The 15,406-nt window shown below is 42.1% G+C and overlaps 1 protein-coding gene across 3 annotated transcripts in view; it reads right to left on the reverse strand.

Moving 5' to 3' along the window:
- The window catches only part of CA10 (carbonic anhydrase 10), a 228,346-nt gene extending 215,350 nt beyond the window's left edge, over window positions 1–12,996 (reverse strand). Inside the window, exons 1-3 of one of the 3 annotated variants that reach the window (XM_080394642.1) lie at window positions 12,491–12,996; window positions 11,680–11,820; window positions 11,334–11,421 (exon numbers count right to left, since the gene is read on the reverse strand). In XM_080394642.1, the coding sequence (XP_080250768.1) occupies window positions 11,334–11,394 (61 nt within the window). In that variant the 5' untranslated portion in view covers window positions 11,395–11,421; window positions 11,680–11,820; window positions 12,491–12,996. Of the gene's footprint in view, window positions 1–11,333; window positions 11,821–11,901; window positions 12,242–12,490 lie in introns of those variants that run through there. The other 2 variants (XM_080394643.1, XM_080394641.1) reach the window with 2 other exon arrangements.
- Between the last annotated feature and the right edge of the window lie 2,410 nt (window positions 12,997–15,406).

The following is a 15,406-nucleotide window of genomic DNA, read 5'->3' on the forward strand; positions in this document are numbered from 1 at the left end:
ATCAGTGAAAATTATATCCAAAACATTTCAGAGTTTTAAAAATAATGCAATAGTATTATGTCATATACTCGTTTCTATATAAAAAATGCTCTATTTCAAAGATTTTAAGAGCTGGAGTATTCTGTGACTAGAATCAATTCTTAGGTGTCCAGTAATGTGATGATATTATGTGATCCAGACACACTTCATCATTTGGTCCCTCACAATAGCAATCAGGTTAACAGTAAGGAAGCCATTGAAAGGGAGATCTGCTAAGTATTTAAAAAAATAAAACCACGGTAGACACAGAAAGTCCCAATTACACAGAGTAAGGAACTAAAAATGGGAGAGTTATAAGCATGAATTATGAGAGTTACTTGCTCCTCTTTGTGAAGCATCAAGCAGAGTCAAAGCAGGACAATGGCTGGAGGAAAGGAAGAAGGTTTACAGCCTCTGTGGTCTTTGGTAGATATAGCCCAAATACGTAAATACGATGCAAATGTATTGTAGAGCTTTGTCCGGTCATTTTTATAAATAGTGCAATACTTATGTACACTTTCTTGCTCATGGTAGAGATTTATTCATAGTATCATATATGAACTCTTACCTCATTTAAAATGTGGGAAATTTTTCTACTGATACATACTGAATATGCTACCCCCTTCTCTCAGCAGTAGGGAGGACATGTCTGGCTTATTTTGGTCCCAGACAGAGGGACAGATAGAAGCTCAAGTATTTTTATACCCCCCACAAGAAGTTTCCTATATCAGTCTGAATAAACTCTGCTTATGCAATCTAGACTGTGCCAGCACCGCCTGGCAGAGTGGGTCTTCCCTCATGACACAGCACAGCTGTGCCACTGTCCTTCCACCAGCCATGCCATGCAGCCCACAGCCCGTCTGTATACAGCATGTCCTCTCTATAGCACAGTTTGAGGTCTGATCAAAATAAAATTAAAATTTGTGCTGAAAAAAAAAATGGAACAGATGTTCACAAGGGAAAATCATTGTGATTACCACTTATCTCTTGCTATTTCACTTTTTAGGTTTTGGGGTTTGTTTACTATAGTCCAGGGCAAATTGTTTACTATAGTGAAAAACAGTGTCCATTTCATTCTGGGCATCCATAATGTGAGAATTAACAAATTACAATCCAGGTTATTTTAAGTCTCATTGCACAGTTTCTCTTGCTATGTTAGTCATACTAGAAAAGTCTGTATCTTCATTTTACTACACAAAGAACTGATATGATTTTACCTGGATAAAAATCTGTTTTCTACACAACTGTATAATTTCATCAGAGATTATGAAAATTTCTGCTCATCTTAGCTGGGCTTTTCCAAAGATTTTGTATTATTCATCTATTATACCACTGCTACTCCTTGCTTCAGCAAGGCACTTCAGCACATCCTTAATCTATGTTGTTTTATACAATTACGTATTAAGACTCAGATACAGAAGAACACTTAAGCATGCCTTTTAAGTTTTGCATTTATCTGAATCTGTGTATTAATATATCACAATAAAATCTTAAAGAGGATGACTGTTTTTAGCTTGCAAGTATGAAAACATACTTATGCTAGCTAATAAAAATAAATCATGTTATTTATTACTCTGTTTTGCATCCTGTTCCATAGTGAGTTAAATACCTGTGACTCTAGAGCAAAGGCACAACTACAGACTGGCAAAGATGAATTGTTAACAACTTACAGAGAGTGCCGGGGGGCTACTGAAGATAAAAATTATGCATCTGCAGATAACTTTAAATCCCACTTGCAATTACTAACTGCCACATAGTACCCTCAGGATTATCTGGGCAAACGAGAGGAGATGTGGAGTCCTTGTAGATTACTTTGTTTTCCAACAGGCACAAAAAAATACTGTAACAATAAGATATCGCTTATAAATATGAATGCGAAGAAAATAAAACCACAAATGGTGAAGCCAGGTGAATATATTGGAAAATAAAAAGTAGGAGCTACAGACATCATGGGTAAAATGTCCTGGGGTGAGGATTTCACCCCCCAAATAAATTTGCATATATGTACACAGCATATCCAACTGCATCAGTATGTAAAGGGACCTGTTGGTCTGTTGAGAGAGCAAATTTCAAAGAGAAAATTTAGGGCCAAAACCTCTGGTGCCCTTAATTTTCTCTTGTTGCCTACATCTGCACCAAGTGGATGAGAAACATGAGGCAGGCAAAGTGCTGCACTTCGAGGAACCTATTTGTTAAAAACAAATTTGTTAGTCACAATAAAACCATAAAGAGGCCAAGTGAATGAGTGTTCATAATTTAAGCAGAATTTACGTAACACATGTTTATGGAGGAACCTTGTGTGGGTCAGAATTTTACCTTAGTATAACACCAACTCCTGGAAACCAATTTCAGGTTAAATTCTTAAATATACCATAATTATACCTCATGATAATTTCACTGCTATTACCATGAAGAGAAAAAATACCTCATAATACACAGGCAGTGAGAGGAGGGGGCCAGCCCCTGAGAAGACACACCAGGCCCCACCAGGAGACCCTTCACTTCTGGGGAAGCCGCGCAAGTTTAAACACCGAGGATAAATCTAGCTGAAGCCATCCGCACAAAGTCAGGAGGCAAGGGGGCAGAAATGACCGCACACTCGCTGCTCATCTGGGCTTCAAGTTTGAGAGGTTTTACAAGGTCATTTTTATGTTTCTTGGGGCCTGGCTGCCAGGTTCCATCATCCACTGAATTTGCTGAGCATGCCCAGCTGTAGGCACCCCCTCTCCAGTCAGAAACCAAAAGGCAGCGGTAGCATGTAGCTCACTGAAACCATTCTCAGATGTTTCTAGAAGTTTGCAAGGACGGTCACCTTCCTGCAGGGCACAGCCTCTCTGCCCACCAACATGAGGAAGGCAAGGAGGCAGCTCTGCAGCCGCGCTGGTTAGTCCCGTCAGCGAGTGAGGAGCAGCAGGGCACAGGGCTGAGGCCGGCTGACAGGGGTTGAGGTCGAAGGCACCTCAGAGCTGCTGACATGGCTTCTCACCGTTCTCTCCACAGCCTGACCCAAAGCTACGTGGCTGTGCAGGACCCGCATTGACAAGGTTGAAGCAGCTGGAGCCCAAGGTGGGGGATGAGGCTGCAGAGCCTGCGGGGTCATCCCAGGGCCCATCACTGCCTTCCCTCCTCAGCCTGGCGCCATGGAGGCCTCGCGCTCCCTCATGCAGGTGAGCTGCTGTCCGTAAGGTGATTCAGTGTCATACCCTGACCAGAAACAAGGTGTAAGGATAATCCTAGTGTTGCAAGGCAGAAGTGAGGGTGAAAATGGACTGTAATTACTTAAATTGCTGCTGTGTGACCTTTCACATGATATTTTACCTCAGTTTCTCTGTGAAACTGTGGCCAACACTATATAATCCCTGCAAACTATTCCAAGGTCTGCCACCAACATTCGTTTTTTCTTCTTTTTGGCTGCAATATAATGCAGAGCTCTTCTCATTCAAACCATTCATTCTTAGAAAAATCTAGACTGCACATTCCCATTCAGAGAAATCTCCTGTCAGTAGCTGTTCACACACTCCCAAGCAGCAGGATTAGGAGCAGCACAGGATCAAACGTGTTTTCTCTACAGCAGCAGCAGCCCTTCCCTTGCATAACTGCAGCTTTCCACATGGCAAATAACGCACCTCAGCTGCAAATGGTATGACATTCCACCTATACATGAAGAAATAGCTCTTTCTCCATAAAACTTCATTTTTAGGGAACACTACTATTGTTACCCTTTTCTGCCAGCAAGCATGAATCCTCAGCACTATTTTTTTCCTAAAGAGTTTCTTTTCTCTGCCACAATGCCAAATGCAAACTAATGCTCTTTCTAGAAGCCCAAGTATGTCACCTTGCCAAATAAAATGTAACTGTGTCAGTAGCAATCCTTCCTGACCTGCCTCTTCAGCTATACAACTGCCATCCTACCAGGAGCACAGCTATCAGGCAGGGGGAGGACATGGTCATTCCAACATCACTTCAAATGGTGCCATTTTCTGTAGTCACATATGAAAAAACCTTTCTCTGTTACTCGTTATCTTTTTCTTTTAACATTAATAAGGCAAATTCTGTCAGAGTCCTGCTGTGCTAGTCTTTCTACCCATGGCAGAACAGAAAACCTCTATTCTGATGACTCTTCTTGAAGCAGAACAGGGATTAAAGTAGTTAACAGTAGGAAAGAACTTAAATTGGAAACAACCCACAAAACTGACAAGATGATGTTTTTTTCAAAAACCATGTTTCCCTCTAAATCCATCTACTCAAATGCTACTTCCAAAAGCTGGAGATGTCAACACATTTAGAGGGGAAAAAAAGGATAACGTTGCTTAGCTTCCTCCTCCATGCCTGTGCTTAGAAGCAACTTTGGACCAGTCAGTGCACAACTCTTAGCTGTTTCATACTTAAAAGCCAGATAACAAACATACAGTATTCTGAGCTTGACGAAGTTAAGCACTAATGATAAAGGGACAAAGAAAGAATGTCAAAATGAGAGATATTATGTCTATACTTATCTTAGTATCTTGTTAAAAAAGTACATTCTAATTAGTTATTTGTGAATTACAGGTACTGTGATATTTTCCTGGTAATAATATTACAAAAGATAAAACTTTCAGGCATTTAGGTTTAATATTAATTTTACTACAGAAATTCAAATGTTACAGTTACATAAATTTACACCAGAAATGTTTTCATGTGGAAAAATACACCAAGGAATAAAAGTGTTTATATTCTTTAGTTCTGACCATTGCTTTCAGTACACTATGTACGTGGGAACTGATCACCTTCCATTCCTCCAGATGAAGAAAAGAAAATTAAATACTTTAGGGCTATAATCCTGGATAGGCTGTACCTAGCACTCCACAGGAGCACAGAGACCTGCCATCTAAAGCTGTTCTCATTGTCAAGCTTTAAGTTTTTGCAATTTTTAAGGCCCAAATCTCATTAACACTAAAGCCATTTATAACATTTTCAGAGCTCCAAGGTCTTTTAAGGTGGGTGTAAATATAGCTTTCCTTATGCCTTCTTACCTCAACTGTCAACTGCTAAGCACTGCATGAAAATGTTTCCCATACTGACAAATAAGAAATTTACATTTATAAGCACCCATGTGCCTATAAGGCCCCCAAATACTTGTCTACATCACCAGGAAGGCTACTATACTACACAGAATATAGGTCTAAAATGCTTCAGTCCTCAATTTTTATGACAGTAATAACTTGCTATTTTATCTTCAAAAAATTCCATTAAAAGACCCTTGACAGCTTTTTAACCATCAGTGGTTAAACAGCAATAAAATATTCTACTACTTTGAATTCAACTGTAAACAGGTTAGGCTGCAAATTCTCCTAAATTCCAGATTATCACCCTTTTCAAAAATTTATTTCCTATTTATTTACCCTTAATGTTTCAATTTATATATCACAGTGGAATTTTTCGCTAACTGATATTCCCCACTGTATGGGCAGGCATTTTTGCACTTTCTGATGGCATTACTATTTTCTGTTCCTTCCTATATGATGTTACTAAAGATAAAAAGAAGATAGGAGCAAAATAACACTTATCTCAGTATGTCAGTGTTGTCCATAACTAACTGTCATCTAGTTTTGTCTGCTGCTTGAGCTGGTAATGAGATAATGATAAAACAGTTTTATATAGTCTTCTATTAACAGTCCAGATGGGCCACTCATCCACTTCAGTCTTTGCCATGTTAAGTTTAGCCATAAACAATCAGGAAAGATGAAAACAGCAGTTCCCTCCTCAGCTAAATTACAACCTTTCAACCAAGAAAGCAGGTGATACTTTGACCAACAGCAACTAATAAGCAAAACAACCTTTTAGCACAAGCAGTAATCCCTTGTTCATTGGTATACAAGGAATATTCATAATGCAAATGAAAGTCATTTCAGTCCTTGCTGAATTAAAAATCTAGCTGTTGTAGATTGAAATCTAGCTATTGCAGATTTAAGAACTAAAACCTTTCCGAGAATATCAAGGGCAAAACCTCTCTACAACATCAGTTGTATCTCAAAGATTTACAGAATACCTTAAATTCCTACCTTAAATAAGAATACATTAAATACCCTAAATTAGACTTAAATTGAGAACAATTATTTGAGTTGGGGTTTTATTCCTATTTTTAATTTCTTCTTGGACCCTTGGTATCTAGTTCAATTGCATTAACAATGAGGCAACTCAACAAGGCAAAGAGGTCCCTTTGAAAACTGGGTATCTTCATAACCGAGATTTGGAAAAAAAATACCAGCAATTACTGGTTTCTTTCCATCAGTTTATTGGATGGAAAATAGCTCGGCACAATATGTGCAAAACTATTCATAAACGTTCCCTTCTACTACCTTTACATAAACTAAAAATATGTGTGTTGTTTTGGCACTTTAGCGCATATCTGGTCACGCTGTAGCTGTAAAACTAACAATAAAAATAGAATGATGAAAAATACAGGACACACACACATTAAAAAAAAAAAAAAAAAGTAAAGCAGACATTTATAGGAGACTACAAGGCTATTTCCATAGAATTTCAAAGCATAAACATCTTCACACCTTTTGCAAAGGCAGCAACATCTCCAAGGTGAGAAACCATTCAAGTGCTAAGGAACTGAGAGTCTTTAGATCCAACATATGGCCTCCATCCTGTGTATGAATGTGAGCAGGAGGATTGAATTCACGTGGATTTTCAGTAACATCAACAAACCCCGTGCAGGCATGAAGGTTGGCCCACACACATGAAGCTGTGGAGATGGGACAAAGCAGGAAAGAATACTACAACGGATTGGATGCCAAAAGCTCTTAGCTACCAGATGCACTAGGCTGCATGTCATACCTTCTTATATGCCCAGTGATTACTTTCTCTCATATATATTTATCTGTGCTATGAATAATTTCTTTCCCTAGGATATCACATTTCTTACTTAAAAGTGCCAGAAAAAACTACTTCTGTGACACTATCTTAGAATAATTAACTTGGTTTCAACATTATTGTCCAAACATAGCAATGAACCATTCGTTGTTAGTTGCTAATGGACATTAGAGTCTAGATGCTCTTCTCTTCTGCAAAACTACTGTAGCTTGAATTATCTCAGGTTGTACAATGCTAAGACAAGAAGAGTTATCAGACCTTACAGACCATCATTCAACAGGTAATTCAAGCCCTGGCATAATTTAGAGTTCCTGTAGGATAACTCTGTGTTATGCCAAGTAATAAGAGCTCAGAGACCACAGAAGCAGCAAGACAGAAAATGAAGTGCAACTGCACTCCAAATACACCCTTAGTCCTCAATGCCAAGAGATGCTACATTAGATGCTCAATACACAGTGGAATTCCCTGATAGAAAGGATTTTTTTTATACCATCTTAGTTGTTCATGATACATGATTTATGATCCCTGAGTGCTGCCAAACAGGCCAAAGAAGTTACATCATAAAAGGGATCTGCCCCTACATGACTCGAGGATGACAGCAAAGGATGAAAATACTTCCAAATAATGAGAGTGCTGTAGGGATTGCATGAATTTCATCCATATTAATTCCTGCAAGCCAAACAATAAGAGGTAATATATCAATTCATAGGAAGCCACAAAGATGTTGAATATGCAGGTTTTATATATCATTTTGCTGATGGATTAACAGAAAATGTACATAGAAACCTTCTTAATCAATGCCCATGACAGTAGCATTTTCTTCTTTAAATGAAGTATCCTGCAAAGGTTTGAAAACAGCATCCTGGGTTGTTTGTTTTTTTTTTCTTGAAATTGATTGTTAATACCTAGAATCGCAAAAAAATTGCTCATGGTTTATACAAATGACTATGCAAGCAAAGGTGGCAGCCATTATGGGATCAACAACATCCTATCTGAGAACACTGATGCTAATTAAATCTTTGGTGGTATTATTATTATCCAGGAAGGAAATTCTAGACATCATACCAACTATTATACTCTTTCTATATAAACAGCATAATCCCCATACCATGATTATCTCTGTCTTTAAAGTAACAACCACCAGAGAGGTCCTATTCCAGCATCCTATCTACAGGACACCTTCACTTCCACTACCCTGTGTTCCTTCAGTGCTGTAGTATCATTAAAAAGAACAAACCCTCAAAAGTCATAATACAAATCACAACTGTTTTTCCTCAGAGACTACAATTCAAAGGAATAAATATGCATCATGACTTTGAAGGAAAGAGAGGGCTTTAATTTCTTTCTAAAAAACAGAAACTGTTTTGTGGTCCTTCAATCTGTTCTTACTTCACATTTCCATTTGCACAAAGAAACTAGATTCTCCCTTTAAACAAGCAATTTCAAGTAGAAAAAGCCTTAATTCAGTATGCCAAGAAAACAAAAATATTCAGAGTATGAAGTTCCACAGATAAATTATTTCCCAAACACAAGGGCCAGTAATTAAAAAAAAAATAAATCTATTCCTAAATCTTAGTATCATTTCTTCCAAACCAAGCAATCGATCATACATACAGGTAATTGACTGATAAAAAATACTAGCTATTAAATATTTTGAAAATAGATATACCTCTTTCTAATAGATAAAATTACCTTCCATATAAAAAGTCTCACAAAAATACATGCATGAGAGACACTAAAAAGCCAACTGTATAACTTCGTTATTTATTTTAAATAAGAACACTGCGTAACTGCTGTATTTGTCATAATTTACATAAAAACACATAGCAAAAGAAAATGTGACATATAATATTGAACCTATGTTTGATAAGTTTACTAATAATGATAAACTAACTTCATAGTTTATTCATTTCAGTGACTGACATCATCCCTTTGAATAGGAGCCCTTAACAGGCCCTAATCCAAATAACCAGTGGAATTAGTAGGAGGGCCATTACAGGTTTAAATAAGACACTGAATCGAGTGTTTGCTAATGTTCAGGAAAGATCCATGCATAGAAAACCAGTCTTGTATCTTTGTTGCTGAAACAACTGATTTAATAAGAAAGGGGAAAAAAAACAAACCAAAACAAAACAATACTACCACACTCCTTAATTCACAATTCTGTAAATTGCATCAGTGTGCTCAGCTAATGGGGTTTTCCAGTAACATGTTGAATGAATGACCAGTGCTGGTGCTAAAAATACAGTTTCTGGAATCCAGTGTTGAGGCAAACCTTAACAGGCTTCATTACACCTTCTCTTACTTACACAGTTATCCAGACATCCCAGCTAGATAATATGCTACAGAACATAATGTAAAAAGGTTGACAGAGGAAAGATACAAAGTATTAGTGACAGTAAAATATCTACAGATCTTAATCCTTTTTACCAAGATGACAAATACTAAGGCTTCCTGAAAAAAATAAAAATCCCTTGGAAGAAAAAAAAGAGAAGAAAGACTAAAGAATGCAGACATTCTCTAAGTGGTTAAAATTATTTGAAACGACAGCTTTAACCATGCAGCAAAGGCATCCCACCATTCACTTATTCACTTTATTCCCCCCCAAAAAGGAACAAAAAAGAGAAAACAGAGATGGATATCAGTCTGTTCTTAGTGCTAGAGGGAGATGGAGAGCGAGGAGAGCCCCTGCAGGACTGATCCTAGTATCGGTTTCCAAAGCCTGGGTTCCTATGTCTGAAAATGAGGAAAGGCGGGGGTGGAAGATAAGGAAACACTGGCAGCTAAATGTGTGGCATAAGGACCTGCACAGAATGGGACAGCTTCTTTCTGTCTCAGGATATTACTGTCAGAATGGCCAAGAAAGCGATGAGCTTCATTTTTCCATTCTCACTGTGGTACTTTAAGAAGTGCCTAATTTGAAGAGAACTGGACAGGTGGCATATCACGCTGAGCTAAATTGATAAGTGTGAGATTTAAATGACAAGAGACAGCAGGTTTTGCTGTTCTAAAGACTGAGAGAGTGAATTATTCTGATGGTACCAATGGGCACAAGTGGAAGGTCAGCCTGGGGAGCTGCCAGTATCACCCGGGTGCCTGGTAGCAGATGGTGCCAGTCTGTGGGGATAAAAGAAGGACTGACGTACCCCATGGGCTGACAGCAACACCATTTTTTCAGGAATAAAAAATCTGGGGGCAGGTGCAGACAAATGAAATTAACATAGATGCTGCCACCCCAAATGTTAGGGTAAGTGTCGCCAGTCCGAGGGCTGTAAGGGTGGATCTGTCGGGAAGCGCTGCAGAAGGCGCAGTGGGGGCAGGCACTGCCAGGGCGAGATGCTGCAGGTGCTGCTGGCTGGGGCTGTGGCTGGGAGACAGTCCAGGCCAACCTCTGCATGGTCCCAAGGGAGCTTTGGAGCTCCCTCTTCCTAAGCACCTCCAGGCTGGACACTGAGATGCCCACAAGGACACCCTGCCTCCCCCCAGCAGTGCCATGCCTTGCCTGTGCTGCTTGCATTCCCATTTCCGGACTTACGCAATGACTTGAGGGCAGAAGCTGCCTGCAGAGAAGTGGAACAGCAGGAGATGCAGGCAGCCTGGATCCCCATGGGGCTCCCTGAAGTGTCCCAAACTAGAAAACTGGCCACCTCCCCACTCCTGCCTCCTGCAACATAATTATTCCAGCATGACTGACATGACAAATTAACAAGGCAGACAGGGCTTTTGCAGTAGAAGGGAGTGTTTTCCCCAAGAATAAATTGTTTCAATCCTTTATGCTAGACACCTGGCTGTGCCTATTCATTAATTGGACAAGCTCTGGTGACAACTGAAATTACCAGACTTCTACATACTGGAGGCGAGAGAGATCTTTGCAAGCTTAAAATAAGGCGGCTAAGGCTGGAATCCCAGCCACCAAGGAGTTCTTTGAATGGAACAATTATTATTTTTTTTTTAATTCAGAGCACAGCCATAGTAAAGGTCCTTTTAAAAGCAGAGGCACATTATTCACTGTTATTTCTCCCTCTGCAGACCCTGAACCATGGCACCAGAACATGACAACTCTGCCAATGAACCGCAAACCTTTTAAGATCTGTAGATGAGCCAAGTTTAAGAACTTCAGGAGCTATGAAATTCCAGGATTACTGCAATTTTGCAATTAATTATCACAATCAGGTACATTAGGAATTATAAGCATCTCCTTAATCAGTACACTGTTGTTATTTATTGCAAATAATCGTAATTACTACACAGGTATCGGACTTGGGGGGGGGGTATCATGTTTGATTTCTGTCACGACCCACTCGCAATACATCGTTCACATATTTTTCAACTACTGTTTTGGTTGGGGTTTGACAGTACTTCTTGTCCCTCATTAAGGGGAAGCCTGGGAACCCTCTAGGGTATTTCTCACACACCCCTCCTCCCCCCCCCCCCTTTCTGTGCTAGCTGTGTACCTGAAATGCAGACGATGAAATTCGCTTGCAGAAGAAAAAGCACCTCCCAAACAATTTCCATCCTCCGATTCTCATGCCAAGTGCATCCCTCGGCGAAAAAAAATAACAAAGATCAATATCGCAGTTTGAACGATCCCAGCAAATTTCCTTTCGGACTTGCAGACTGTATTCCCCAGATGTGCTGACAACACATGTCCGAGCTCTCTCTCTGCACGGCTCAAGCGAGATCCCTTCCCTTCCTTCGCCCTCCAAAAACCACCACGAAGACAACTGCCAGCACCGGGCTCTTCCTCCACGAGTGAGAAAAAAATCCACCAGATTTCCCAACAAGACATAGACAACAAACCCCAACTGATCCGGTCCGGAGAGTCTCTATTCCAGGGTAGCCAGATGCAAGTTCCCCCCAAACTCTGCACGTCTCAGCGGGGCAGTGCCAGCATGCCGGGGGGAGGGAGGCGGCGGAGGGAGGGGGGATCCTCTCCTGCTGCTACAAAATGAGCGGAAAGAGATTAACACCCGCTGCAACGCATCCCCCCACCACCCCACACCCCCCCGCATGCTACCGCACCTCCACGGCGCGGAGCACGAAGCAGCCGGCTCCCCCAGCCCTGCCGGGGTTCTGCAATGGCCGGCGCGGCGGCTTTCCGCCAGGCGACTGCAGGGGTCGTTCTTGCCCCGCGCACGGAGCTGCCCTTCCCCGGCCGGGATGGCCCCGGCGCCGCCGCCCCCCGCGGCCACCTCCGCACCGGCGGCCCCGCAGCGCGGAAACGCCCTGGGCGAGGGGTGCGTGTGTGTCAGTGTTACACTGGGGGTCTGGTTCCGTCCGTCCGTCCACCCCCTCCCCATCTGAACTGCACAAGTACAGTCTGCAAGCAGCCGCGGCTTCCGTGCATCGCCGGCCGGTTTCGCTGAAGATGCCAACATTTTAAAACTTATTTCAACAAGAAAGAAAAGACAAACAACCCCAAACTTCTCGCGGGTTTGATGGTAGGAAGGACGAGAGGCTACAGCCAAGAGTTAGCCAAGTACTTGCGCTGCAGTGTGTGTCTAATTGCACCCCCGCATTCACAATACTTCTGCGTACATTCCCCCCCCCCCCCCCCTAAAAAAAAAAACAAAAACAATCAGTATCAGTTTTGGGGCAATCTCTTACTTACCCCCAAATCCTCCTGCTTTTTATTTTTTTCAGCTCATCGGATTTGCCACTCCTGCCTGCAGTCCCAAAAACAAATCGAGGCCAAGCTCCCAGCCGCCTGCTGCAGCCACCTACCACCACCTCAGCTGCCAGGAGGTACCATAGCTCGTTGGCTTCCTCCCGCTCCTCCCCTAAGCCCCACTATTTCGCCATTTCCCCGAGCCGGGGGCTGTGTTGCGGGGGGCCGCGGGCCGCGGGCGGCAGCGCTGGGCACAGCGGGGACTCGGCGCGGCGGCGCGCACGGCGCGGGCCGGCGGGGGAGCGCTCCGCCGCGGAGGCGGTGCCTGAGCGGGCGGCGGCGGGGCCGCACCGCGGCAGAGGGGGCTGCGGCTGGGACCGGGCCGCCGGCAGCGGGCAGGAAAACCAACCCAACAACCTCCCTCCCGCGCGGCCGCCTCGGCTTTCTGTCTTCTCAGGCACATTCCAGAAGGTGCTGCTCACTTTGTTTAAAATGTGGGTCCGATTTTAACCGCCCCCCCGCCACCACCACACACCCCCCCAAAACAAAAAAATAAAACGCAAAAGAATGAAAAGGAGGTGCACCTGGCGCGGGGGGAGGTTGGGTTTCCCGTTCTGCGGAAAGGGAAGCTGGGCGCAGGAAGGCAGCGTTGCCAGAGTGCAGGGGCTGCGGGCTGGGGAGCGGCGCGGCGCGGGGAGGTGGGCAGGGGTTGCCCCGGGCCGTGGCGCCCTGCGAGGTGGCTCGGTCTGTCATGACAGAAGGGAGGGGGCTGGGGTTTTGGGCTGCAAACGAGAATCCCGGCTCAGGGCAGGTGTGAAAAGGTGATCCTGCAACTGCTTCGACTGCGGATGCCTTCATTGATCACTGTAAGGCAGAGGGAAGGGGGAGGGAGAGAGATGCTTTGGGTTTCAAACTGGTATCCCAGCTCTTGGCAGGTATGCAGAGGTCATATTACAAATACTCCAGCGGGGGATGCATGCATAATAGATCTAACATAGTTTGGTTTATAAACAGCTCTCCAGCCCAGGGCATACTTGTAAAATGCACCTTTGTCTGGATTCTAGCAAAATGAGGACGCCTGGATCTCTCAATGGGGAAGGAGAGGATCTTTAAGAGAAGAAACCACAGGCTAGGTTGTTATTTTCATCAGCTCTGAGAAATGTGTAGGTGTCATAGGTTTCAAGTCATCCTGATGGTATTTAATTGTGGTAGATCGGATTTCTAGAGTGCTTCAAAGCAACTGGATGGGACAAAAATCATCACTATTTGAAAGGAAGAACTGGACTGCAGGCACTTAGTAGTCAATGTGATTCTTGTATTCATTTTGCTAGTTTTCCGGGTACTGTAAGTGCTCTTTGCGCTGCAGCAGTCTCTGGTGATGTTTACTCCATCTCTTCTCATGGGTTATAGACTCAGGATTTTAACAAACAGATAATTGCCATCATCTGCCCAGCGAGAACAGCAAGGCTGGAGATGAGGCACAGTCGTGCAAGGCTTTAGGGACAAATGACTTAATTCCCATATTTTTTAATGGATTTTCATTAAACAGTGGGACTCTGCAGCAAGAGGGATTTCTTTCCTTGATAGGATTGCGGAATGCTGAGCGTCATTTGAATGCTTAAATTTAGGCAATTGAGAATTATCCCTCTTGGGCAAAATGAAATGCATAGGATTTAGGGAACTAAGGCAGCCTGTGGGTGAGTAGGCATTTATCAAGTATGACATTATATAGATACACCTTTGGTCACTGAATGAATTGTCCAGAAGCACCAGACTAGTACAGATTTTTAACAAGGCTGAAATATGATTTGCATCTGATTCTTGAAAAGTTAATGAAATAAGGACTGCAAGGAGTTGTCCTGAGTCATTCCTTTAAGATCACGTCATCAAATGAAGGCTCAGATTACCAGAAGAACCCGAGACCTTGGTTGTTGAGTGTTCTGTTTTCAGTGTCATGCAAAATAACATATGCAATTCTCTTCTTTACACCTTTTTTAAAATCCAACTTAATATCTCCTACTCTGGTAGTATAGAAAGCATGAGTGGCATCTTCTACCTGTAGTCTAGATGTGTGTAAGCACGCTTTAGGAAATGCTTAGTAAATGTTTCCATTGATAGTTACTAAACTGCTCTCCTCAAATAGATGAACATTTTCCATAGGTTTGTCTGTAAACTCTCTTTTGGGCTTTCCCAACTAATTTCTTAAAACAACATCTCAATTGGGAACATAAAAAAAACAGAAAGAGACCTTATCTTTTATATTTACACAGACATCCTTGTTCCTAAACAAGTCTCCTTGAAATTATGTCATTGCATGTGGGAAAATAAATGTCTCAAGCAAGTGAGATGACCTGCCATAAAAGGGTGTGTTGTCCATTAAGTCATCAAAGAATTGAACTGGTGACAAGAGAGAACGCCAAGTCCTAAGTGGCAAGCTCATGTTTAATTCCTATTTATGTCAGTGGAACTTCAGCATGAGTTTAATGGCAGGAGAAAAATAGGTAGTTGATGTTGGCTGCTAGCAGATAGCCAAGACACCCAAATATATTAATTTTTGTGTATCTTTTTAGTGTGTTATGTTTATTGTCCTCATGCAAACCTTATACTCCTTTCAGTGACCTAGACTGAAAAATCTATGAAGGATCAAAGGCAAACCGAAAGTTTTTTTACCTGGAAAATACAGTAGTGAGCTCAGAAACACACATTATTTATTTTTTTAAAAAATTAGACAAATAGTAATGAGTTTATTCTGCTATTATTTATGTGCTGTGATGTTATTTGACTGGCAGTAGCCTTACAGCTTGGTTTGGAAGTCATTATGGCCATATTGGCTGCTGCAGCTCCACAGGAAGCTTAGTTCAATAAAGTTGAATGGATGTCAATATGAGCCTGTTCCAAAGCCCACTGAAATCAATTGGA

The sequence above is a fragment of the Falco punctatus genome, assembly GCF_963210335.1.
Source record: "Falco punctatus genome assembly, chromosome: 1".
In the NCBI taxonomy this organism is placed as follows: domain Eukaryota; kingdom Metazoa; phylum Chordata; class Aves; order Falconiformes; family Falconidae; genus Falco; species Falco punctatus.